We start from the raw sequence: 27,541 nt of genomic DNA, 5'->3' as shown, positions 1-27,541 counted from the left end.
TTTTTTTTTTTTTTTCTTTTTTCTGAGACAATCTTGTCCTTGTCCTTGTCCTTGCTACAAGAAGGAAAACAAGAACGCAAAACGAGGAAAGTGTGAACTTTACAATTCACTCAATATACAATCATTCACCCCATAATCCCACCAATCCCCATTTTCCTACAAAAGCAAAACACGTCATCTCTATTAAACCTTAAATTTCTATTTATTCTTCCTATTATAATTATGGTAAATTATAGAAAACATCATTTAATTTCAAATATATTATCCTGAATTTTAAAATTTTCAATAATACCCATTAAATTTTATGTAGTTGCAGATAGGGTCGAGTTTGAGAAATTTTGTAGACCAACTGAAAATTCGGATTGGCTTTAAATGAATTCTATCAGTTCATTTTTAAGGGTCAACCCAATCCAACCCAACAAAAAAATTTTGAGTTGGGTCAAGTTGGGTCACCGATTTTTATTTTTCTTTCAGGCGAGGGACGAAGGTTTCACACTCATATGTTTTTTTTTTTTTTTTTTATTTAGGCGTGAAGGGGAAGTGATGATTGTGGGGTAGATTGGGGAGGTGAAGAAATGTTTAGACTAGGAGCGAGGGACGTGGGACGAGGAAGAAGGGAGGAGAGATGAGGGACGAGGGACGAGAGTTTCCGTTTCACACTCATAGGTGTTTTTTAATATATATATATATACTGACCCTGGAAGGGAGGTAACCCGAGACCTAACCTGGAGTTTAATTTTTTTATACTTTTTAACTCAATCCAACCCAAAATAGAATCTAACCCAACTCAATCCGTTTAGGTTGGATAGTCCGGATTGGTCGAGTTATCGAATTTTTTGAACACCCCTAGTTGCAGAGATGTCAAAATGGTTTTTTAAATAGGCCCGTAGACCATGTTTAATTACTTGACAAAAATGTCAAAGTCTTTAAGTCCAACACAATTTCGTTAATAGGGTGAAATGAAAAAGTCGAAAATACCCCCATTTATTTGCATCAATTCATGCTAAGTTCTTCATTTCATAGGTAACTTCAGGGTTTCATCTCTTCTTCAGTTACCGAGTTCTTCTTCCTCTTGTTCCTCTGATTTCTTCCTCCTCCAAAATTTCTCGCCAATTTCTCTTACCCACAAATTCCTTCCTCTTACCCAAAACTAGCAATGTGGAATAGATTGAAAGAGTTCATCAGAAACAGACCATGGAACAGCCTTCAATTCAACGAAAAACCGACATTGGCTTTACTCTTCATTAACCAGAAGAATGATGTTGAATCAAATGGTATTTACAAAAGAAACTTTGCTATGATTTGAATCTAAGAAAATTTAGAAGTTGTATGCGATTATGCCGAAGGATTACTCTGATACATATGGGCTTTGTGGTGCATTTGGGATGTGACATTGAGCAAGTCCCTGCTTGTCAATGTTTAGAAGGGTTTCATCCTAGAGTACAAGAGAAATGAAATTTCATGGATTATACTGAAGGGTGTGTGAGGAATAAGGCTTTGAATTTTGATAAAATTGGGTTTGCAAAGCTTCCAAGGCTGAAATTGCCTAATACAAAGCTATCTTGAGTTAATGAAAGTATGAGTTTCTTAGATTTCCATCTTATTACAATCTGATTACTATCTAATTATCTTTCTTTATTTTTAGTAAGTTAGTAGTGGTAGTCATTTAATTGTCATATGATTACTTTATATTGTTTTTCACATTTGCGCACTATCATTTTTTCCCATAAAAAATGCAATTTATGATTACCTTCTGATTGTCATTTGACTACCTTCTATTTTCCATTTGACTACCTCTATTTTAATGTCACATAGTTATTGTTGAGTACTAGTTCTATATGAATATAATAGTTTGTCTATTCTCACTACAAAAATTTTCACATTTCCCATGCAACAAAACGTCGGGACATGTTATCCCAAAACTTTTTTTTTTTTTTTGCATAGCATAATCATTGCATATCCATGTCAGGAGAAGTTCCTCCCAACGTCGGCATAATTGTTTGCATCGGCATATGAGTTTTCTCAACTAAATATAATTTGCGTCGGCAAAAACATATTTCTAAACAACAAAAATTTTCAGTTCAATAGACAGATTTCTGCCAACGTTTATTTACGTCAGTAAAAGTTGTTTATAATTTTATATATTTTTTGTAACAATTAAATAACAATTTTTTATTTCCTTAATACCTAATTATGTACAAACAAAAATTAATCTTCAAACAAATCAATTGGGGACAAATATAAAAAAAGTAAACTTATATATTTAAAAATAAAACTAATATTCAATACACAAACTATAAAATTATACGAATAAAAACTGTGCATACAATTAAATTTGAGCTTTTCTAGCTTCTTACAAATCCCCTACACACACACAAAAAAAAAAAAAAAAAAAGTTTAATATTCCCTAAGCCCAAATAAGTGAGATACTAAACCAAGCTAAGTATTCATCTCAAAATCTTTTTGTAATCTCCAAAAAAATGATCTTTAAGAATTTACACGAACAATCTAAAATAGGAAAAATAAATATTATGAAAGATTTCTTAAAATTAAAAAAAGACATAAACAAAATGTTTAAAATGGTTATGAGGAATGATCCCCCTCTCAAGCTAGAAACATGTCGTCAATGTTCATAATTAAACATGGACACCACAAATAACTATTTTACTATCTAAAATATGATTAAAATATTTATAATTAAGACGTGAACCCCTCCCCCACGCCACGAGCATGTCCTAAATCCACTTATACAAATAGATAAACGACCTTTAAACTTCTACAACTATCGGATCCCTACAAATAAACCAAGAACAAAGTTCCTTTAAAGTGCACAATTAGGCTTCAAGATAATCTAAAACATAATTACAACATATACATCCTATTGGGGTTGATGCCTAAATCTCATTGCATTAACCACAAACCAATAAACTAAGATCCATGGTTATCGTTGTAACTTAAGCATGTATGAGGTGACATACAAATGAATCGTGCTTTAAGTGATAACTTAAATGGTCTGTAGTATATGGATAAAAGTGGGATACCTTATCCTGGTGACACTACGAGTGTGGCCAGCTTTGTAGATGTTACAAATGTTGTAAAGTGCTATAAATGATTTGATCCTGATCATTCATGTATTAGACATGTGAGCGGGGGCACTCTATACAAAAGATTTTGTATAAGATCGGACCATGAAGTGTTTAGTCTCGTTATATAACGTTGTTCATAATTGAGATTTTCATTTCACTAAGATGACCATAGGTAACATGACCTTAATCTTGAGTGATTTGTGAACTCCTGAGGGCGGTCTTTTTATTTGCATAGGTGAGAGTGGCCAGATTGTCGACTCAATAAGCCTACCATTTTGGGGATTCGTCTGATTGGGGAGCTGGAAACTCAGCTACACAAGATGAAATTCACTCCTTCTACGAAGCAGGGGTAAGTAGATAAATTGCTCCCTTAAGGACTGATTCCGGGGCTTGAACAATGTGGTGCCACATCTTCTCTTGGCCTAAGAAGAGTTTAGTCATAGTAGGACTATGATCTATTATTCATTAGAGGAATCAGTGGTACTTAAGGAGTTAGATGTAACTACAGGGGAAAAACGGTAAATTGGCTCAACTGTACTTACGAACGATTTGTGAAGGGTCATTGTACTGTTGATTGGTTATATCCAATGGACACAGAAATATATCTATAGTGCGAAGAGTGCAATTTTCGGTCTTTAGTGGAGTGATCGACAGTTAACGGATGGTAGATATCGTGATTAAAGAGTTTAGTTTGAAATGTTCAAATTAATAAGAGAGAATTTGATTATATATGATATAATCAAATTAGTTCAATTATATATGATATAATTGATTTGATGTATTTGATTAGAGAAATTAATATAAATATGATTTTTATTAAATGCCATAAAAAGAGAAAAAGAACCATGGTTTATATGTTGCATATGATGTGATATTAAAACTATAGGTTATAAATATAATATGACAAGTTAATTATTATATTTATTTATAATTATTAATTATGGGATAATTAATTTTCTTTTTCTACAATAACCACCTTAGTGGGTGGTTTTAGACAGTTTTATAGCTAAATGGGATAAAGAAGAAAAATAGCTTTTCATTATTCATTCAACGCACAACAAGTTATCAGATAACTAATTGAGAGACTAAACAATCGTGTCGAGTTCACTATACGATAGTGCCTTTTATTACACGATTGAGTGTCGAGTTTATACGATAGACTTTAGTTTTATACACGATAGTACTGCCTATTACTCGATTGTTTCCTACTCCAATCCATCCCTCTATCCAAAATCTTACGGAGCCCACAACTCCTGGATTCTCACACTGAGAATACCAAGGTAATCTTGTGGTGGTGTCCGTCTGTTCGAGGATCGAGTTTTACTCGCTGGTGATCGAGGAAGTTCTAGTTGCTCGTTGCGTTCGTGCTGTTCGACGCGTTACTGAATGATCGAGAGAAATACGTGAAGAAAGAGTTCTTCAAAGGTATTGTCACTCGATCCCTTGTATTTATTTTTGAAGCATGCCGTAATTTATCCTTGAATGCATAATCGTTTCTGTGTGATTGTAAATGTTTATGTTCTTTCATAATGGAGTTTAGAAAGATCTGTTTCCTCTCACTGGTACTCTAGTTTTAGATTCCTTCACATTCCCCCCCCCCACCCCCCCCCCCCCCCCCCCCCCCCCCCCCCCCCCCCCCAGCTACAATGCGTCTTAGTTCCATCTAAATACCATTTAAACCTACAAAGTACAAAAATGTATAGAAAGAGTCGAAGTGAATCTCTCCCCCCCCCCCCCCCCCCACCCCCTCCAATCACCTAAATTTTTTCAAGGCTAACCCGTATTCATAGTCTAAAAGCATATAACTCAACTCTCAGATCCCTACAAATAAGCCAAGAACAAAGTTCCTTTAAAGTGCACAATTAGAAGAGTCGAATGTGTCTAGTTCCACCTAAACGCCATTAAAACACAAAGTTAGCGCAAATGCATAGAAAACATCAAAGTGAACCCTCCCCCCCTCCCCCCCCTCCACCCCCTTCCCTAAATCCACAAGACTAAATCTGTCATTCAATAGTTCTAAATATTGAGGATGATGCCTTAAACTCTCGTGTCCTGTAGTTTGTAAACTCAGTTTTGTACGAACGCTTATAAGTATAATATGTAATATTTTCTTCACTATTTGTCTTTGAACATTGGATGTTTTATTTGCTTTATCACAAACCAATAAACTAAAATCCTTGGTTGTCATTATGTAACTTAAGCATGTATGTGGAGACATACAAGTGGATCATGTTTTATGTGATAATCAAAATGGTCTATAGTATATGGATATATGATGGAAACCTTATCCTAGTAACGCTACGGATGCGGCTCGCTTTGTAGAATGGTTACAAGTGTTATAACTTACTATAAATGGTCTGATCCTGATTATTCATGTGGGGACATGCGAGCGGGGGCGTTCTATACATAGAGTTTGTATAAGACCTGACCACGAAGTGTTAATGTCTCGTTATATAATGTCGTTCATGACAGAGACTTCACTTCACTAGGATAACCATAGGTAATATGACCTCAATCCTTAGTGAGTTGGGAACTTCTGCTTTTGAGGGTGGTCTTTTGATTTACACAGGTGCGAGTAGTCTGTTCGCCAACTCAAACCTATCACTTTGGGGATTCGTCTGATTTGGGAGTTGGGAACTCAGCTACACAAGATTAAATTCACTCATTTCTCGAAGCAGGGGCAAGTAGATAGATTACTCCCTTAAGGGTTAATCCCGGGGCTTGAACGATGTGGCACTACACACCTTCTCATGGCCCGAGAGGTGTCCACACATAGTAGGACTATGTTGTATTGTTCATTAGAGGGATCAGTGGTACTTAAAGAGTTAGATGTAACTATTGGGGCAAAACAGTAAATTGACCCAACTGTACTTATGAGTATCTATGAAGGGTTATCATACTGTTGATTGGTTATATCCGATGGACAAAGAAATATATCTATAGTAAGAAGAGTTCAGTTGTCGATCTTTAGTGGAATACCTGCCAGTTAACGGATGGTGGATCTCGTGACTAAAGAGTTTAGTAAGCTATTCACGTACCGTTGGAGCTTCGAGCCATAGGTCCATAAGGTCCCCTTGGTAGCTCAATGGATTCAAGTTGAGAATCAGTTTTTGAGTTAGTTTGAAATGTTCAAATTGACAAGAGAGAGTTCGATTATATATGATATGATTGAACTGGTTAATTACATATGATATGATTGACTTTATGTACGAGATACATTAATTGAAGAAAAATGGATATAAATATGACTTATATCTAGTGGAGGAGAAAACACTATGGTTTATATGTGATATTAAACTATAGGTTAATGAATATAAATATGTTTATATTTATTATTATTAATTGGAAAATTATAGGATAACTGTGCCCGCCGTTTTCTCCGTAACTGTGTGATAGTGGGAAGTTTCAATCAGTTTTCATAACTGAAGAATAAAATGAAAATCGTTTTCATTTTGAAAGGGATCACGTAGTTCGTTGACGCATAGTGTATACTGCCTATCGCTTAGCTAACCGAGAGATTATACGATAACTCGAAGTTACTACACAATCGTATACAAGCGCGCATCTTTCTAAATGATCGCTTAAATTTTACTAAACGATCGTCTAGTGCCGAGCGTTTACTAAACGATCGTCTATACGATCGCAAACTTTTTCTTACACGATCGTATACCTTCTTTTAAATGATCAAACATTATCTATACGATATATTATGCCCTTCTCCTACTTGCTTGGTCGTTGTATATGATCTTCATATCCTCTTCCCCTCTACCAAATCCCAATAGAGCCTACTTTTTGGATTCTCACACCGAGAATACCGAGGGTTCCAAGTGGTGGTGTCATCCACATTTCTTCTGTTTATGTGGAGGTCGTTTATGAGTTGATGATTGGTGGTGTTGGTGAACGATTTCTTGGTCGCTCCAGCGAGAGCGAGAGCAGTAGTTCATTTGGAAAGAACGAGATCTTGGTGGAGAAGTGTTCTTCAACTAGCACGTATTTCTTGTTCTCTTTCTTATTTAAGTTTGAAAGCATGCAGGTAATTAGTTGTTAAATGCATATCTGTTTTGTTAGAATGTAAATGCGGTAATTCTGTCATAATGTATATGGAACGATCCACTTCCACTCAGAGGTATTCTTGTCTAAGAGTTCCTTCACTAAAAGCATACAACTTAACTCTTGGATCCCTACAAATAAGCCAAGAACAAAGTTCCTTTTAAGTGCACAATTAGGCTTCTAGATAGTCTAAAAAACAATTACAACATATACATCCCCTCCTCCCCTAAGCTATGAACATGTCTTAGTTCCACCTAAACGGCATTAAAACTACAAAGTAGCAGCAAATGCATAGAAAGTGTCGGAATGAATCCTTCTCCCCTAAATCCACCTAAATTTCTTTCAAGGCTAAACCCATCATTTGATAGTCCTAAAAGCATATAACTCAACTCTCAGATCCCTACAAAAAAGCCAAGAACAAAGTTCCTTTAAAGTGCACAATTATGCTTCAAAATAATTTAAAAAACAATTACAACATATATATTCCCTCCCCTACTCCCCTTCCTCCCCTTCCTCCAAGACACAAACATGTCCTATTTCTACTTAAACACCATTTAAACCACAAAGTGGCAACAAGTACATTAAAACATACATATTTAAAGTGGCTACCATAACTGCAGGATAGCCACAAAACAAACACATGAAGTTCCTAAATCCATTTAAATGCTCATATTTGAAGTCACTACCATAACTGCAGGATAGTCACATCACAACCAAATTAAGTTCCTAAATCCACTAATCAAGAACTAAAAGTTTTCATAACATACCTAGTTATTCGAAGGTCCATCTCTTTTATTTTGTTGCACAGCTAACTGTCTTGTGATTTCAGTCAGTTGATCTTGGAAACTCGAAACATTGACTTCAACATGGCATTTTCTTCCTTTAAGCTTGTCACCTCCGCCTCAAGCTTTTTATACCTATTTCCAATATCTTTCTCAATTTGTGAGGAAGATGTACTATTTATAGCTAAATTTGGTTTTGGGTTCCACCCAAGACCTTTAATGTAGTCTAATCGTTTTCCCAAAACCCATTCACAAATAATTCCCTCCGTTGTTGGTTCAAGTTCATCTTGTGATGATTTTCTAATCTTCTCTTGCATTGCCAACTATATTTATAATGGTTTTTTAGGTTATATATTATATATAAGGGTTAATATAAAATTATGCATCTATGATACAATACAACTTACATATGCTTCTTTGCCGACTTCGCTTATCCACCCATCCTTTTCTAAGAAGTGACTTTTGTAAAACACTAGCAAGTAAGAAGTGTGAAATTTAGTTAATTTGCTTTAAACATCTATAGAAAGTCCCTTTTAAAACTTAAAGCATATTATATTTATAAAAAGGAAAGACTAAATTTTAACATTAACAAATGAATCTCATATACAAAATCAAAACCAAAATACACAAATAATCCATCTTTTATTATATCCATCCATACAAACCAAAGATAGAAGAACAATTTCATTCATAAACAAAGAATATCCTAATTTCAATCTAAAACAAATATACAAATCCATCTTAAAAGAAAGAGGAAAAAAAGCAGAACAACTAAAAGCTTATTATAAATGGATTTATACATCATCCTTAATAAAAAGAAAACCCCTATCTGAATAATAATACAAACACAACCCATAGACACACTTGTTAGAAAAAAGCAAAGACAAGGAGAACCAACCGGTGTGTACGATGGTAGTGCACGAGGGTATGCAATGGCGTTGGGCATTGAAGTGGCTGTCGTCTGTGTAAAAACATGGAGGGGAAAAGGGAAAGTAAAAAGGAAAGGAAGAGTCGAGGGTGAAAAGAAGAGTGGGGGCCGAAAGGAAGAGTTGAGGGGGGAAGGGGGGAAGAGAGGAAGGGGGAAGGAAAAGAGAAAGGAAGAGTTGGGAAAAGTGTGGGATTTTTTTTAATGACTTTTGTCCATGCATATTTTCGTCGGGATAAGTTCGAATTTTTGTCGGGATAAATCTTTAAAAAATGTGCACGTTGCTCTATTTTGGCTAACACATTAAATTTTCTTCGGAATAAATACGTCTATGCCAACGAAAATAGATGCATCGAAAAAAAAATATTGAAACAGGTAAAAATTCTTGTAGTGTTTAGATTGTTATTATATTCTCATTTGGCATTTGAGTTGAAAACTTATTTTGTTGTTTTAGTTTTTATTCTAAAATTTGTATACAAATTTGTGTTTTAGTGCTTAGTGATCTTGTTGAAATCTAATTTGAGTTTGGAATTTTATAGATTATAAAATGGTGCAACTTTATTGATGGTTGGAAGACTAAACGACTTAAAGGATGAGCAGATAACTAGTTGTGACTATATGTAGTGATTGTTCTTGTTGTTTTTGAAGATTTTTCTTGATTGTTATCCAATTACCTTCTATTTTTTATCTCATATTATTGTTAATCAAATGACAATCACATGTTAATTAAATAAAATCACAAAGTACTTATATCTAATAAAAATCATATGAAAATCAAATATCAAGTAGATATCAATCATATGATAATCACATGACAATCAAATAGAAATCAAGCAGAAATTAGATATCAATCACAACCGTATTTGATTCTCTATGCTTAAACAATTCACTCATGCTTCTAATTCCCAATTAATTTCCAAATCTTGTATACCATATTGGATATTATTGAGTAACAATCTATCAAATTGATACTAAGTAGTTTGTGAGGGGATATCATAATACCAACTATGAAATTAAAATAATTAGTTGGATTGGAAAACTATGAAGGATATATCAATAATTAGTGATTATTTAGTGTTGATACATAATTGATATACTAAACAAAAACCTAAAACAATCCACTGATACATTAAAAAAACTACTAAAATAATATATAGTTGTCCTCACATGAAAACAAATAACAAAGATATCTTTGATGTTCACAATATGATTATTTAAATAGGTGCAAATTTACATGTTCTTATATTATGACCAACATGCTTACAACGACTACATTTAGTGTGCTTTGCCAATTCAAAAATTTAAGGAATCATTTGCTTATGAGGTTTTCTTGCTTGACGTTTAACAATCAAAAGCAATATAGTATCGTTCACCTCTACAATACTCTATTCGTTCACCTCTACAACTTCTCTCAATATTGCTGAACATTTAACTTTCTCCAAATATGTTAATCAAATATCAATCTCATGGTAATCAGATAACAATCTCATGGTAATTAGGTAGCAATCACAACATAAGTTATGGTACTCAATCTCCAGCTAAATTATGAACTAAGAAAATTCAAATAAGACCCTTATTGATAAATCTACATTCCTCAATCTCTTCAAATTCTGACAAAACCACCTCAATGGAATAGAGCATCAAAAAATTAAGTAGAATCTTCAAGTGAACAAATTAAAAAGAATTTGAAGTTTAGAAAGAGAAGGCAAGCCAGTCATCGTTGAGTTCAACCATTTAGGTGGAAATGGTTAGATGTTCTTCAACCCATGATTGCCAACTTTAGGCACTACACACCACCACTAGCCTCCTCCTGCTTGACCTGTAAAGCTATTTGGTCGTTTCAACGATCCTCTACATCGCTCATTTTACTGACTAGTTCAATTTTCCCCCAAAAAGGTGCAGTATATGAATGGTCGGGGCTTAAGCTACAAGGATAAACTAGTGGATAAGTTACAACCATTGAATTGCAGTGGAAGTACAACTAATGGAATTGAAAGAAAAGCTTCTATTAGCACTTGAGAGGGATAAATACAAATAAGATCATCAATAGGAAATCACCACCTAGCTCAAAACAAGAAGCATTTTTTCAACCCAAGATTAATATTAGGTTGAGGGAAAAAATTCTTAAAGAAATTTGTAAACCCCTGAATTTGCTTTACTAGTTAATTAAGATTAAGTTCTCTTAATTGTGTATTGAAGATGTGTATTATCACAAATTCAAAAGTAAGCTAAGTATGTAATGAATGATGCATTTGAAATGTTAAGAGAAGGAAAATTTTCTGTGTTATGAGTATATGCGTCCGGGTTATAAGCACAATCAAGGCATGGAGAGTTTGAGAAGTTTAGGCAATGACAAGCTGGAAAAGGGGTAAGAAATTATGTTAAGTATGGAGTGTTGAGTTCTTGGGTGAAGAAGGAAGAAGTTACACTTAGAGAAAATAGAAGACTTTATACGTTAGAGCTATAAGGCGTCATGCAGCTCGCTTTATTGAACTATGCGGCCAAAAATCCATGAAGGGGACGTTGTGGCTAAGTTCAACAAAGTAGTATGAAGGAAGTATGTGACCAACCTTGTATACCAATGTTAAGGCTAAGCTAACAAACAAGGTGGCAGAAGATCATGCATTAAAGGTAATGCTCAGAGAATATGACAATAAGTAAAAGTATGCACTGACAGAAAGAAGCTTAAGTGGTCGTAAGGCCATGCGATGAAATTAAGCTGAGGAGTTAAGCTTAATTAACCGGTAAGCAAACCAAGTGGCAACCTTGTAGACATCAATTGAAAGATAAGTATGCCAGATGGCATTTAATTAGGTTGAAATGCCATGTAAACCTAAGTATAAATTAACTTGATGAAGAAGAGAAATGGTTTGCCAAATTTTCTTACACCTGAGAGAAGAAGTGTTGCTATCACTTAAATACTTTGAAGTTTGAAGAGTTCTTGGCAAGCTGAAGGAAAGTTGAAGAAAATTCAATCAATTCATAAGGGAATAATGTTCAATTTATAAGGTTAGTGAAAGTTAAGATGTTTATGAGAAAATTCGTTAAAGAGAGTTTAACTAGTTGAATGTTGGAATTAAAGTTATGAACTCTGAAAGATTGACCAATAAGCAGGCAACTGCATACAAAGAACAAGCAAGCAGTTGACCAATAGGTGATAATGCATTTATGCGTAGACAAAGAATTCACAACTAAGGCCCTCAGAGTACGTCGTATAGTAGATATTCATCGCATAGGCTAAGAAAGTGTTTCAGTGCTTATTCGAGCACCCTGCAGAAAGATATCCAGATCTAACCAAGTTATAAGGTAAGATAATTAAGGACAGTTGATGCAGTGAAGATGGGTTATGATGCGTTAAACCTAGTTATGATGCGATGAATTATTAGTATGCGATGAAGTTAAGTTTATGCGTTAAGCTCAAAAGAGAGCTAATTATACTGACCAAAAGATCTTTTCTTATTTCAGGGCAGATGCAAATAGGGGAGGCTTGTAGACCCCTTGGATAAATAGCTTGAGACAGTGAGTGACTAGTTTTCAAAATATTTTCTAAATGTTTTACTTATGAATGCTCAATGCATAGTCGCTCTTACCTCAATGTTCAATGCATGCTTTTAGTAGTGGATTGAGTTAAACACATGATTGATGTTTCTAAAGACAATGTTATAAGAAATCCTCATGCGTTTTACTTGAGTTTTTATGACATGACCTAGCATTTACATTAGTATCCATTGATTCTTATAAGTTTGAAAGCATGTTATTAAATGATGTTAACCTGTGCAATGATATGAAAACCTACTCCTAAGCTTTGGTACCGAAGGTATGGTAAGGTACTCAGTTATATGATGATCAGTGCTACCGAGTATGGTAAGGTTAGCAAGATACTATTCAATTCTACATGCACGTAAGAATTATGTTATCGACATTGATAAGATCGAGCAAAAGGACTCTATCTCAACTAAGGTTATTAGGGATTGAGCAAAAGGGCTCTCCCGCATATTCAGGCGGGGAGTAAAGATATTCTACAGGATATGTTGATGAGTTTTAAACCATGATTTTTATGTGATTTTTTCTTTACTTCTTAAATGTTATTTTCTGAACCCTGGTATGTTGATGAGAATGTTTTGTTTTAAACCTATTTATACTATGAGTAATGAAAGCATGCTTTTTTTTTTCTTTTTTTTTTTTTAAAGGAAGTCACTTACTGGGTTTTCTAGCTCACTCTTTTTAATGTTTTCTTTCCTAGATAACAGTCGATATCTTGAGGCTTAGCAGTTCTGGCACTTAGTCACTTCTCAGACCTTTAAAAAGTATGAAGCTTAGGTGGCTTATCATGTTTTGTTAATCTCGTCTTTATGTTCATGTCCTGGGAAATAGGGCAGAGTTTGTGTCGAACAGACGTTATAAATAAGTTTGGTTTTTCTGAAACCGCCAAGTATGTTGAAGTTGATATTCTGACTAGTGGTAATTTTTATGCTTTGAGCTATTGCTGAGTTTGTATGCTAAGTTCTATAGAATTATAACTGTTAATTAGGTTTTGCAGGTGCTAAGGACAGGTTTTTAGGAGTCTGTTGAACAATAGTTTTCATAAGAGGATTGGGAATTGTTGTCTTCATATCTCTTTCCGGATTAAGAGGGTAATCTGAGAATGGGTGTGATAAAATCTAACCTGTGTTTCTTAATAAGCGAAAACTCCATGGAAGCAGAAGCATTCAATTGTAGAGATTCTATAACTGAAGATAACGGCTGTATCAATTTCTTCGTTGATAATGGATGAAACAATGATAATAATGATAAGAGGCAGTGGCTGAAACTGAATTTTAGAGAGAGAGAGAGAGAGAAAATCTTTCAGAGGTAGCTTACTGACAACCGACGAGTGACGTGGCTGGCGATCGATAGAATGTGCGAAGGCAGGTAGTTGTTGATTAATCGCATGGTTCAAAGATGAGAATGTGAGGGTGAGAGAGATGGTTGAGAAGGGAGTTTAGGGTGAAAAAGGGGTAAAAGACCTACTCGGGGTAATTTTGGAATAAAATTTGTAAAATTAGATTATTGGGACATGTGATTTTACTTTTCAACATTTTTCCATATTTGATTTTTTTAAAAAAATTGAAAACATAGTTACTAAATCCTATTTATAATATGATATACATTGCAATTTCCCTTTATAAAAAGTTAAAAAATATCCTTATGTTTGTTTTATATGACATCTGTTAGTATTTTGTTATTTAAAAGAAATATTTCAACTTTCAAAAGTTATATTTATATATTTGATATTGTAAAGAAAAAGTTAAAAAATGTCCTTACGACTAGTATATGACCATAAATCATTTATACATTTTCTCTCATCTATGACCAACATTTTCCTATTTTTCATTTTTTTATTCATTCTTCAATACCCTCTTTCATTTTTATTTATATTCTAACACACAAAAAATAGACATGTTAAGAATTTAGATTATAATTTTGAAGACAACCAGTAGGAGGTAAAAGAACAAAAATATGTGCTTTATAAAACTTTTAGTCACAAAGACTTTGTTGATTCTTTTTGTAATTCAATTTATTTTATTGGTTGTGATAAGTTAAAAAGGTCTCTCATGATCAAAGATGTGATGTTCTCTTGTTGGCCATTTTTGTTTTTGGTGATTCATTGCATTTTGTTGAGTTTTGAGGGAGATTTTAATTTTAGAACTTTGTGGGGTTTTTTTTTTTTTTTTTGTGAAAAATTATGACATATCGAAGTTTGGGTTTGGTTTGTTTGCTATGAAAATTGGTATAAGAATTGGACAAATGGAAGAAAAAAAAAACTAGAGTATCTATATGAAAAAATGCAGGCTATATGAGTTAATTTTAGGTTGGTTCTTTCTCAATTAAGATATTTTCAAAGTATGTAATCATAGTAACTACAAGAGTATTTATTCTTTTTTCTTTGAAAAGGTTAAAGGTATTGATACAACTTTTGAAAGTGTAACAACATTTTTGGAACGAGATACTAATGGTTTTCGTCTATATATTAACTTTAAAGATATTTTTGAACTTCTTAGTTTTTAAGTTTTAGATTATTTTTGAAAATTTTAAAATATAAAGATATTTTTGAAATAAAATAATCATTCATGATTTCTGTCCATAACGGGTATGAGTTGAGTTGGGTGGGTATTTATTACCCATGTTTGTTAAGCCCATAAAGAAAACCTATGGGTTATTAAAATTCCTTTTTTTTTACCTACTCAAAACTCTCCTTTTTTTTTATCCCCTCAAAACTAGGACTTTTTGTTTTCAAAACTTATTATATTAGAGAAATATTAGACCTTTTATATTAGAGAATTATTATATTAGAGAAATATTAGACCTTTTATATTAGAGAAATATTGTTGTTTTGCTAGAAGTCGAGGGTTGAGGATTGGATTAATGTAGAGGTCGAACGTTGAGAACTCGACAAACAAAGAAAAATTTGGAAACAATATGTATATTAGGGTTGTCGTAGGTTGAAGTTTCGACATACATAACTCGACAAACAAAGAAAAACTTGGAAATAATATGTATAAAGGGTTGTACATAACTTGAAACTTCAAGAAATCTCGCTAATTTTGTGATGAGGATCTCGCTCTAGAAGGAAATCTCGCTAATTTTATGATGAGGATCTCGCTCTAGAAGGAAATCTTGCTAGAAATGTGGGTTCAATCTCGTTAATTTTGTGATGAGGATCTCGCTTTAGAAGGAAATCTCGCTAGAAATGTGGGCTGAATCTCGCTAATTTTGTGATGAGGATCTCGCTCTAGAAGTAAATCTCGCTAATTTTATGATGCGGATCTCGCTCTAGAAGGAAATCTCGCTAAAAATGTGGGCTGAATCTCGCTAATTTTGTGATGAGGATCTTGCTCTAGAAGCAAATCTCGCTAATTTTATGATAGGATCTCACTTTAGAAGGAAATCTCGCTAAAAATGTGGGCTGAATCTCGTTGATTTTGTGATGAGGATCTCGCTCTGGAAGGAAATCTCGCTAGAAATGTGGGTTGAATCTCGTTAATTTTGTGATGAGGATCTCGCTAGAAATGTGGGCTAAATCTCACTAATTTTGTGATGAGGATCTCGCTTTAGAAGTAAATCTCGCTAATTTTATGATGAGGATCTCGCTCTAAAAGGAAATCTCGCTAGAAATGTGGACCGAATCTCGCTAATTTTGTGATGAAGATCTTGCTCTAGAAGAAAATTTCGCTAGAAATGTGGATCTCGCTCATGAAGATCCTCATGAGCGAGATTCTCCTCATGAGCGAGATCCTCATTTTTTTTTTATGGAAATATGTTATTTCTATTTACTTGACTTTACTATTTGTATTTACTTGACTTTACTATCAATGTGACTGCTACTTACTTTTAACTAACACTCAAATTAATTTTACTCTTTAATTAATGAGGTTAAATTAATTTCACTCTTTAATAAATGTACCCAACTCTCTCCAACAACCACTTCTTTCTCCATCTTCTATTTATAGATGACTTCCCACTCATACGTTTTATATTTCCACTGTCTTTTTCCACGTTTCATATTTCCACTGTCTTTCCCCACTAAAAAAGGTATGCTTTTGTTGGTTACTCTTTAGTTCAATTTTTTTTTTTTTTGTGGTTTACTTCTTAGTTCAATTTATTTTATTTTATTTCTAATCTAACTATCATTATTTTGTGTTTCTTGTGGGCCCAAACTAATCACAAATCATTCCTAATTAGTTTGAGGAGGTTTGTTATTTTGAGGTTCAGAGTATCTCCTTTTTTTAGGACTTTTTTTTTTTTTTTTTATGGAATAATGTTTATTGTTAATTTGTTGGTACATTTTTTTGAAATACTAGTTTCACATTTTTTTTTTAATTAATGGTTGGTGACATTAATATTTTTATTATCTGATACTTCTTTTTATCTAATAATAAGTTCATTTTAATGGGTGAAAAACAATGAGGATCTCGCTCAATGAGGAAAGAGTGAGATCCTATTGTTTTTTTACCTCCTCTAATACTTCTCAAATTTTTTATGAATTATGGGTGAATAGTATAAAATTTTATTTATCTAATAAATACGTTCATTTCAATGGGTGAAAAACAATGAGGATCTCGCTCTCCTCATTGTTTTCACACTCCTTTGATACTTTTTCAAATATTTTGATGAAATTATAGGTGAAATAGTACTGTTATGTATTTTTTTTTTTTATCTAAATAATACGTTCATTTCAATTTCTTTCTTTTTTTTCAACTTCAATGATCATATTCTATACATTTTGGTGTGTTATTATCAAGCTAGTTTCAGGATTAATTTTAGTATGTTTTACTATCGTTTCACAATCAAAATTGATTATTTTTTTAAAAATTATGTAATTGTAATGAAATGATGGTATTAATATTATAACCAATGTTTAATTTTGAAAAATATATTTCTAATCGGTGACATAAGAATTAAAAAATATATTGCACACCAATATTCATACAATCGGTTCACCAAGTTTTGAAATATGGAAAAATGCATATTTTTTTCTATATACATCGTTTTAACACATCTTTCGGTGAAATTTGTTGTCCTAAGAACTAGGATTAGACAAGTTTAGATTATTATAGGTACATTGGGCCCTTAAAAAAAAAAAAAAAAAAAAAACCTACTTAGGGCACTTTAAACAAGACTTAATCTAAAATACCTCACACATATCACGTAAGGAAAAAAAAAAACCACTAAGCCTTTGAAAACATGTATTTTTAGATTATTATAAGTACATTGGGAAATAACACCATAAATCTAAACTATAACCCAATATGCCCAATACCGACGCTTGACATCGTTTGCTATTCTTTCTTAATCATGAAACATAATCTGCCAAATACCTTACCCTTTCAGGAACAACTTGTGTATCCCTTTCCCTATAAAGATGGATACTGTTGAAGACCTCTTTTTCGATCATGAGAATTATTTTACACTCTCAAATACAGTTATTCATAACATTAACCACATTATTGAACAACTACTGAAGGATAGAGAGACAACCGACATATGCTAGGCACTGCATTAGGCAGTTGACCTTCTTTAACCTAATTTACGAGAGTGACTTGCATGTCATGAAAGTACCCGAATGGATAGATGTACCTTTACAATTCTATGTAATATGCTATGGTCGACTGGTTGTTTGGAACCAACAAGATGTATGGACGTCGAAGAGATGGTTGTGATATTCCTACACATTCTTGCACACAATGTCAAGAATCGAGTGGTATGCAGAAACTTTTCGAGGTCTGGTGAGACAGTTTCGAGATATTTCAACGCAGTTCTTAGGGTAGTCTTACAACTTCACACTGTTTTGTTAAGAAAACCAAAACCGATCACAAATACATGCACCGATGGAAGATGGAAATGGTTTCAGGTACAAAAAGTACTCAGTTTTATATATGAATACGTCATAAATATGCATGCAACGATAGATTTTTTTTTAATTCATTATGATCACTTGAGAGAAATAGAATTGTTTAGGTGCGTTAGACGACACATACATTAAAGTGAATCTTAGTGTCGTCGATCGACCTCGATATAGGACGAGAAAGGGAGAGATTTCCATAAACGTTCTTGCAGTGTGTGATCAAAATGGGGAGTTCGTCTTTGTTTTGCCAGGGTGGGAAGGGTCTATAGCCGATTCAAGGGTTTTTAGGGATGTGGTTTCGCGACCGTATGGATTGAGGGTTCCAAAGGGTATTATAATAACCGTATACATTATTTAAACATTCGTACCTGCTACAACACATGTGCATGAAATTTCGAAACGTGTACAGGATACTATTACCTATGTGATGTTGGATACCTCAACGCTGAAGGATTCTTGGTAGCGTACAAAGGAGAACGATACCATCTCTCTGATTGGCGTGGAGCAAGAAACGCACCGACAACTGCAAGAGAATTTTTCAACATGAAACATTCTTCAGCAAGGAACGTTATCGAGCGAGCGTTTGGGTTGCTANCCGACAACTGCAAGAGAATTTTTCAACATGAAACATTCTTCAGCAAGGAACGTTATCGAGCGAGCGTTTGGGTTGCTAAAGGGGCGGTGGGCTATTCTTAGGGGAAAATCATTCTACCCAATACAAGTCCAATGTCGAGCAATAACTGTATGTTTTCTTATTCACAACTTGATCACAAGGGAGATAGGAATCGGTGCAATGCTTGACGTGTCCGATGAGGAGAATTATGCATCAGGTGGTCTTGATGAGGATCATATTGAATTTGTTGAATCATCAGAGGAATGGACCAAGTTCAGGGATGACTTAGCGGTCGAAATGTCTACTCAATGGCAAAGAGCCTGATTATTCAATGTTCATTGCTTACTTTGCTTTCACTACTGAATAGAATTTAATTATGGAACATTCCAAGTATGTCGTGAAAATGTTTTGTGCCAAGACTCTGTGTGAACAAGTTAAATTGGAACATATAATTTCAGCAGTTTATCCTTTGTTTGTGCATGTGTTTAATTTATAGCATCTTTTCATTCAACAAACATATGCATGCAGCATAATGGCAGGTAATGGTAAGAGGTCTAAACACGTATGGTCGAAGGTGGAAGACACTAAGTTGGTGGGAGCTCTATTGTATTTGGTGGAGACCGGTTGGAGGTCCGATAATGGGACGTTTCGACCAGGATACCTACAACACTTGGAGTGAATTCTGCATGAGAAAGTGCCCGGGTGCGCACTGAATTAGAACACCATTGAGTGCAAGGTGAGGAATCTGAAGAAACAATACAACGTAGTATCAGAGATGTTAAGTCAGTCGGGGTTCAGCTGGAATGAGGAGTTCAAATGTGTCCAAGTCGAGAGGGAGATTTTCGATCTTTGGGTTCGGGTAAGATTCTAGAAAAAAAATGTACGGATACGTGTTATAATATAAATATTAATAATGTGTATATGTATCAATGCAGAGTCATCCCAATGCGAAGGGGATGTGGAACAAGCCATTCCCACATTATGATGACCTTTCCACCGTATTTGGGAAAGACAGTGCAGTAGGGCAATCAAGTGAGGACCCATATGTAATGGCGACAAATGCATTCAGAGAGTTTGAAGATGAGATTCGACTTAGATCACAGGACTGTCACACCCCTGAGGTTTGCCAAACAGAATCATCATTAAATCAAGATGAAATAGATGAAGAGCCAGCAGAGCAATCTACAGGTAGAGCAAGTGTACCTGTCGAGTCATCTCGAGGCAGTAAGAGGAAGAGGTCATCATTCTAAGTTGAAATGATCGACATCATGAGATCGACTATTGAAATGCAGAGCACACACATGGGTAGACTTACATCGTGGCAAAAGGAGAAATATGAGCTGGAGTTCGGGCGTCGGAAGGAAGTAGTAAATGCCATATACATAATTGATGGCCTGGATGAGGATGAACAGGTCACCCTTATTGACCTCGTTGTCACACACATTCAGAAGACACATTGCTTCATTGGAGTACCAGAACACGCACGGAAGAGGTACTTCTTCCGTTTACTAGGAAGAAACATGTAGACTGACTACACCCCTACATTTTGTTTATAGTTCTTTTGGATAACAGAAAATGGACAATGGACTGTCATGTCGAAAAGAATGATAATTTTTGCATACTTGAAAACATGTACTTTTTGTGTTTGTAAATATAACTAATATTACAAGTATCGAAAAGAACTTATATTTTGTGAATTTTTTTAGATATATATACATACAAACATTCAATATGAAATATATATACCTTCAATATATATACAAACATACAATATACAATATACCTATTAATTGAGCAGCAATATGAAATATATTTTGTTGGTACGTTTTACCGATTGAAGAGAATTAGAATTATTACAGTTTTTGAAAAGAATATATGAAAAATAATCTATTATGTTCTACAAATTGAAAAAAAAATTGAGATTGTCCAGTTTATGTCATAAATGATTTGAGAAAATAAGTGTATATTTGAAAATTAATCAACAATAGCAAAGCATAAAACTAAAAAAATAAAAAAAAATGAAATAATGAAATAAAAAACAAACAGAAAAAAATAGAACTAATCTCATTTAAAAAAAAATTACATCAGATCCTTCAACTCAACTAACTCTAATTACCAACTCAACTCAACTCAATTCTCTACTTTTATTGTATACCAAACACACCCTAAGAGTAACTTAAAAACAAATTAGGGACATTTGCTCTAATTTTGCCTAATAATTATTATCTATGGCATTTTCTCTTACGATTCTTGATCATACTAATTTGCCGACATTAAATTAAGCGTAACCTCCACACCACACCAAACCACCAAAGGAAGAAATCTAGATTCCAAATCAATTTTACCACCAAACCAAAATAACGTTCCTAACGGCAGCAACGACGTCGTTTCAGTAGCAAGCTTGAGCTTCAATCATACCCAACCTAAGATCCGTTTGACCGCAAGATTCGAGAAATCAGAAGTCGTCAATCATATCAGAACTCAGAGCAGCGATTTTTAGCAACCCCAAGAACCCGATTTGTCTATCCAAATACCGATCCACGCCTGCAAATCAGCCACACTCTTTTCTCTTTCCGAACTTTCTGGCCATCGTCAATTTTCAGTCTCCGCCATGTGTAACGGCCACCACCGATCTTTGTTCAGAGGTAGCCTTTCTCCCTACCAGAACTCCATACCGGAAAACGGCGACGCTTCTGTTGTGGACAATCTACGGGGTCGATTAGAAGAAACCGAGTTGCGGCTGGCTCAAGTTAGGGCTCGAGAGGCGGAGCTCAGCCGACTCTTGGAGGAAATGAAACGATTAGTCTCTGTGATGGAGATCCTCGAAAACTACCTGAAACGGCAGTACACCGACCGCCAAGAATATGTGGTTCGTCTCCTCTCCCCTATATCTAGAAAATAGAAATTCCTCTTCGCAGCGGTGTCTATAATTTTAGCGCTACCATCCAACACTCGTTTTGCGTACTTACATCTTCGTTCTTCTTATTCTCCCTGATTGTATTCGCCACCAAATCTATGGATATATTCGCCCTTGATTTCACTTGTGAATGGAATCGTCGAATTGTTACCGTTAACTCGTTTAATTGAAGGAGATTTTGACTTTGTTAGAGCTTTGAATGAGCGCGAATTGCAAATCGCTTAGAAGAGCGTTTTGTTGTTTCTTGATGGAATTTATGGCAGTTTTCTGTAATATAATTAGTCATATTGTAAGTATTTCTCAGATTAACATTGGTTTCAAAAGATTTTTAGATGAAACTTGTGAGAGAGTCGTCCACTTCAAGTACCGAAGCGATTTCACTTAGGAATGGAATCGTGGAATTGATACCATTAACTCGTTCAATCGAAGGAGATTTTGAGTATGCCGAATGAGAGCGAATCCATGAGAAGAATGTTTTGTTGGTTTCTTGATGGAATTTGTGACATTTTTCTGTAGTATAATCAGATATAATTTATTCTCTGACTAGACTAACATTAGTTTGAAAAGAAAAGATTCTTAGATGAAACTTGGTGGCAAAACGTTTCATTTCAACTACTGAAGAATATGGAGGATTGAATTTTAATAGTTTCTTGTTCTTCAAATAGAAATAAGGGTAGTACGGACAAGTACAAATATTATTGCTCTTAGTAAAGATATGGGGAGGGGATGGGAACAGATCGTGAATATGAAGAGTCCATGTTTTCGTTTGCCGGGTTTTACTGAATTGAATAGAGAAAGAAAGAAAAATAAGACAAACTTGTCTACTTTTTGAAGTATACATTCTAATATTAGTTGCTAAAATGTTTAAACGTTTGAGGTCTCATTTTGCCAGTCTTGAATTAGAGAGCGAAGAGTATGATTAGGGGTGAGATAAGGGTGCTGCAGCTTCAAGTTAGTCATTGGTGATGTATCATGTCCTGCTCTTATCCATTGTTCTATGGCCTCTAGCTCGTATGAAAACCCATCTGCTGCCACGTGTGGGTTCTTCATCACTTCCTGCACCCACAATTTACCATATTTAAAGCCTTTTATACCATGAACTCAATTCTGTTTTTAGTTGAACTAGAAAGTAAAATAAATTATGGCTCATGGGTAATAGGTATAATAAGCATTGAATGTAAGTAGGCACTTGTTTGATTCTTAGGAAGCAGGGAAGAGGTTGTAAGAATGGAGAAATTCCATGAACCTGCAAGATGGGACATATGAAGATTCGTGGCACATCATCTACGTCGTCATTAGCTGCATCTGTACCTTCAGTAGCTCCTACATCCTTTCCCATTTCCAACACCAGATCATCTGCTTTTCTCTTGATCTCATCGATCTCTTCCATGGCTGTTCCCAAGTTAACATCTGAATTGGAAACATTTGGAGTTGCACATCTCAAAGCCAGATCAAGTAGCCCATCAACCAAGCTTAATGGCCACTGTCCAGCTTTATCATCTAGAATCTGGACCAGACCCACCTTGCCCATTGACAATGCCTTCTCAATCAGCCCTTCCCAAGTCCTCCCGGTTACAATATGTACCAACAGAGCCCCAAAAGCTCGAATATCCAACTCAGTACCACTAGCTTCTTCTAATTCGTCGAGCCCAAAACCAGTGACTTTGGCAGCAAGGTTTTGGTCCAGGAGAATTTTGGACGGGGTGAATTTGCCATGTGAAATGGGCTGAGGTTGGGCTTGGTGGAGGAAGCTCAGGCACGAGCATACCTCTGAAGCTATACGGATTCTTTCATGCCACATGAGAGGGCCACATATTTTCTTGGATCTTTTGCTGGAATTGGAAGGAAGTAGTCTGTCACTTAAGCTACCGCTATGCATGTATTCAAAGACAATGCATTTGAGCTCGGGGCAGAATCCCATCATGGCAATCAGATGAGGGTGATGGATATGGCTTAAAAGCTCCACCTGCAAATAAACATCTCAAAAGACTCGGTTTAGATGGAAACATATAGTTGACAGTCGAAACAGTTGAAAAGTGGGCAGCTGCTACCTTAGATTGGAAATCGTCTTCTGACAAACGATTTCCTGAGTCAATCATCTGGATTGCAACTGAGATATGGTTGATGCGTCCTCTATACACACGGGAACTCAATCTCATTTGTTCTGAAAAGCTATCAGTGGCCAATCTGATCTCTTCCACCGTGTACTGTCTTGTACTACAAGACACTTCAGTTGACCTTTCGCCCTTTCCAATGGCATCTTTATCTTTACAGAACTCAATTCTCCGGTGAAGAATCTCTCTTTGTCTTCTCAGCTTCTCAATTTCTCTCAACATCACCTCTCTTGTTTTCGCTGTCTTCTCCAATTGACCCTCTAAACGTGATTTTCCTGCTGTGGAAATTTGTAACTTGCTTGATAATTCAGCTTGGAGTTCCAGAAGTGAACTTAATTTGATTTTGCTTTCCTCGATATCACCTATCATTTCAAGGATGTATTCTTTGGCAGAATCTAATTCTTTTTGCAACTCTTCCCTAATAGTAACCTCTTCTTTTATCTTAGCTTCAAGCTCCTCGGTCTGTAAATCATGAATGCTTTGATGGTTATGAGAATCAATGTGAATTGAATTAAACAGAGGGAAGAAACAGCTTATTATACCCGCTCACTGCACAAATGAATGGCCCACTCTGCTTTAGCTTGCCTTTCAGCACTACCCTTTGCTTCATCTTTCATCAACTGGACGGTCTTGCGGGCTTCCTCAATTTTAGTTCTCAGATGCTCAATTCTTTCCTCAGCATTCTGCCAACATCATAAGGCAATTTGTATACTGAGCAACACAACTGGTACAGATCAAAATGAGAAAACATTTCTAGGAACAAAGTTGAAAGGGTTTCTGCAAGGTTGTTACCCAAATGAACAAATTCTTAAAAAATCTAATTCATAGTCAGATAGTAAAGAAGTCTGTTCAGTATCGTAGACTAATGGACAATCAAAGGGGAAGACCACTGTCGTTGCTAGAAAGCAAAGTGGATTTGGTGGCTCCAAAACTTAACAAATCCAATGCTGAAAGATATAAATGATGATGAAAAATTATTATTTAATTTATTGCTTGACCAAAAAGTAATATTAACCATATTTGAATCCGGATGATCCAGAATCTTGAACTGGGTTAAACTTGAACTTTCAAGAACACCATCTTGATCCTGCTCACAGTCTTCTTCTTCCTGCAAATTCAATGATAGTAATTCCTCATAGTAGTTCTCTAGCTCATGGACATTATGGTCCCAATAATTTTGAGAACGCAAGGAATTCGAACTACTTGGTGAAGAAGACGAGAGACTCAAATTCCTGTCTGAGGAATAGATTGGGACTTCCATGAACATCTTTCCCAGCCAGTCCTTTAACGAGTGCTTAGTGCTTATTTTAGAGATCCTTACACCTTTATCATCTTCCATGATTCTTTCATCTCTGAGAAATACCTGTTTTCCTCCCCATATTACAAATAACTCGCAAAAATGAGCCTTGTTCCTATAAATGTAAAATGATCCACTAATAGCATTCTTTGGCTTCCTGCAGAAGAACATTCCACACTCAAGATGTTTCAATGTAAAAATTGAAGTCTTATCTAATATCAAATCTCAAAAAGCTCTCTGCATACCAAGATGAAGATTTCATGAATGTGAAGCCAATGACCAAATTGGTTATTCCCAGTTCTGAAATCAAGTCAACAATGAGCTTATGAACAGGCTCATCAGATTTCTCGACCTTGAGAATCTCGGCTTTGACCTAAAGCCACAAGGGAATCAATTACTGGACCAAATGTTAGAATTTGGCAAGAATCAATTAAGCAGAGAAGTAATATAACTAGACCTTGCCACAGAAATCGACATATTTAGAAAGTAGCTTGTCGATCTTTTCCTGCTCATATCTCCTTAGAACTTTCACTTTGTCCTCACTTACAGAACTCGCAGGCAACTTCCCGACTGAAATGAAAAGCAACCAACGAAGATTAGGAGAAGAAATATGAAAGCAAACAATGAATAACGAAGAAAAGCCAGAGTTTACATGGAGTATGGACATATTCTATTGAAGTGCTGTAGGCGACGTGAAGAATCACTATTGAAATTGGGTGAGACTTCCATTTCCTCAGAGTCCAGCCTAAGGTCTTGAACCCATCGTGAAGATCGTTCCCGATTGCGACGAAGACCTTCTCCGCTTTGCTGTTCATTGCCCGATGATTGATTATCAACAAGTCACTTTGGCGTTGCTGATGGCTTCCTCAAAGCGTTAATGGGTGGAATAGGAATTGGTAAGGTTTTTGGGGGTCTGTTCTTTTTTTTGGAGGTTTAAGAGTGAAATCTTCATAGAAATTAGTATGCTGCGGATTTTCAATGTTGTGGCGAAGACTTTTTTCCCATCGTCCTTTTCCATTTAAATTACTCTCTCTCTCTTCTCTTCTCTATCTGATGAGACAAAAGGACGGCCAAGACTTTTATTTTATTTTATTTTCGCGGGGCCTTGCCTTCAGAGACGTTGTTTCGGTTGGCAACTGGCATCATTTTTTCTTGGGGCTGTTTTCCGTTTTTCCCCTCTCTCATTGTTTTTAAATAGATAATTCCTCTCTTTTTTCAAATAAATCATCGAAAATTGTAACTTTTGAGGCTTTTAGAGTTTTTTCTAATGGATTTTACAGCTTCTTTGTGTTATAGTTTTGGGGACAAATATTTTATATCTTAGTTTGTTTTCCAAGATCTTATTACTATTGTTATAATTAAATTTTACCTTATTAATTGTTTTTTAGTAATTAAATTAATTTATAAAACTATAAAATATATATTTATTCTTATTTTAATTGATTATTTAATTAACTAATATAGTAAAAAAATTTAATTTATGATTAGATCAAAAGGAATTATTTTAAATGATAAAACTGTTGAAAATATTTATAAGTAATAGTAAAATATCACAATCTATCTCTCTGTGGTAGATTGTGGTCTATCGCAATAATAAACACATGTAATAGTTTAGTTGTTTATCGCAAATAAACAATAAAATTTTGCTATGTTTGTAAATATTTTGGTTCATTTTATTGTATTTGAAAATAGCCTCTAGATCAATATATTTTTTTTTATGTTTAATTAATTAAATTATATTTTTCATCAACAAAAGTTGTAAACACATACTCATCTTATATTAAAAATGCAATTTAAATTAATTAAAAGTATTAAACATTATTAATATTATTTTAATGTTTCATGTGTAAATTTAATATTAGTGGTAGTATAGAAAACTTTCTATGGTAGATTTTTTCTCTCTCAAATTAGATTGTGAGGAAGCATTTGTAAATTGTTTTTGTTTCACCTACTAAAATGCATGTTTGAGAGTGATTTTGAAACGGTTAAAATCATTTTTGTCATGTTTAAAATAATTTCGAAACATATTTTTAATAACTTAAAATCAATTTAATAATTAATTTTATTCTTTTAAATGTATTTTTAAACCATTAAAACTGATTTTGAATGATTAAAATATTTTACAAGTAATTTTTAAAATGACAAAAGTGGTTCAATTTTACGTCATAAGATTACAAGCACATACTTGAATATTAAAAATTAAAAATTTAGTCTATACACTTTGAGGTTTGTCTTTAATTTTCTTTCTAGACTTTCAAAATTGTAGAAGTTTCAAATTTACACATAATGGACTGATTAACTTTTAAAAGTTTTGATTTGTCATGGATCTATTAGACATAAATTTGAAAGTTAAGGGACTCTTTTATACCTTT

General features: G+C 34.5%; 2 protein-coding genes across 5 annotated transcripts; one reads left to right on the top strand and one right to left on the bottom strand.

The window, feature by feature from the left end:
• Positions 1 to 21,004: 21,004 nt before the first annotated feature.
• LOC120073398 (protein SKIP34) lies at positions 21,005 to 25,861 on the top strand. 4 transcript variants are annotated; one of them, XM_039026237.1, is made up of 2 exons: positions 21,005 to 21,710; positions 25,333 to 25,470. In XM_039026237.1, exons 1-2 carry the CDS (start codon positions 21,453 to 21,455, stop codon positions 25,420 to 25,422), a joined length of 348 nt encoding a protein of 115 aa, XP_038882165.1. In that variant the 5' UTR covers positions 21,005 to 21,452; the 3' UTR covers positions 25,423 to 25,470. The 4 variants fall into 4 exon arrangements, 1 of the variants encoding a protein (XP_038882165.1); XR_005480753.1 differs by lacking the exon at positions 25,333 to 25,470 and adding an exon at positions 22,963 to 23,098 and having other exon boundaries at positions 21,573 to 21,710; XR_005480752.1 differs by lacking the exon at positions 25,333 to 25,470 and adding an exon at positions 25,719 to 25,856 and having other exon boundaries at positions 21,574 to 21,710.
• LOC120073397 (putative U-box domain-containing protein 50) lies at positions 22,433 to 26,457 on the bottom strand. The gene is made up of 8 exons (XM_039026236.1): positions 25,822 to 26,457; positions 25,627 to 25,739; positions 25,415 to 25,542; positions 24,888 to 25,326; positions 24,415 to 24,555; positions 23,810 to 24,334; positions 23,005 to 23,724; positions 22,433 to 22,814 (listed from the first exon to the last, which is right to left on the bottom strand). The coding sequence occupies exons 1-8, from the start codon at positions 25,982 to 25,984 to the stop codon at positions 22,623 to 22,625; spliced, it is 2,421 nt and encodes an 806-aa protein (XP_038882164.1). The 5' UTR covers positions 25,985 to 26,457; the 3' UTR covers positions 22,433 to 22,622.
• Positions 26,458 to 27,541: the final 1,084 nt, after the last annotated feature.

Source organism: Benincasa hispida, chromosome 3, assembly GCF_009727055.1.
Source record: "Benincasa hispida cultivar B227 chromosome 3, ASM972705v1, whole genome shotgun sequence".
Classification (NCBI taxonomy): Eukaryota; Viridiplantae; Streptophyta; class Magnoliopsida; order Cucurbitales; family Cucurbitaceae; genus Benincasa; species Benincasa hispida.
This window is presented reverse-complemented; position numbering and strand designations above follow the sequence as displayed.

Excerpts from the sequence above, each read along its gene's own strand:
- LOC120073398 (XM_039026237.1), top strand. The coding sequence starts at position 21,453 with ATGTGTAACGGCCACCACCGATCTTTGTTCAGAGGTAGCCTTTCTCCC. Across the intron at positions 21,711-25,332 it reads CCGACCGCCAAGAATATGTG|AAGAACATTCCACACTCAAG; the intron begins GTTCGTCTCCTC and ends GGCTTCCTGCAG.
- LOC120073397 (XM_039026236.1), bottom strand. The coding sequence starts at position 25,984 with ATGAACAGCAAAGCGGAGAAGGTCTTCGTCGCAATCGGGAACGATCTT. Across the intron at positions 25,327-25,414 it reads TTCATGAAATCTTCATCTTG|GAAGCCAAAGAATGCTATTA; the intron begins GTATGCAGAGAG and ends GTTCTTCTGCAG. Across the intron at positions 24,556-24,887 it reads ATCATCCGGATTCAAATATG|AATGCTGAGGAAAGAATTGA; the intron begins GTTAATATTACT and ends TGATGTTGGCAG.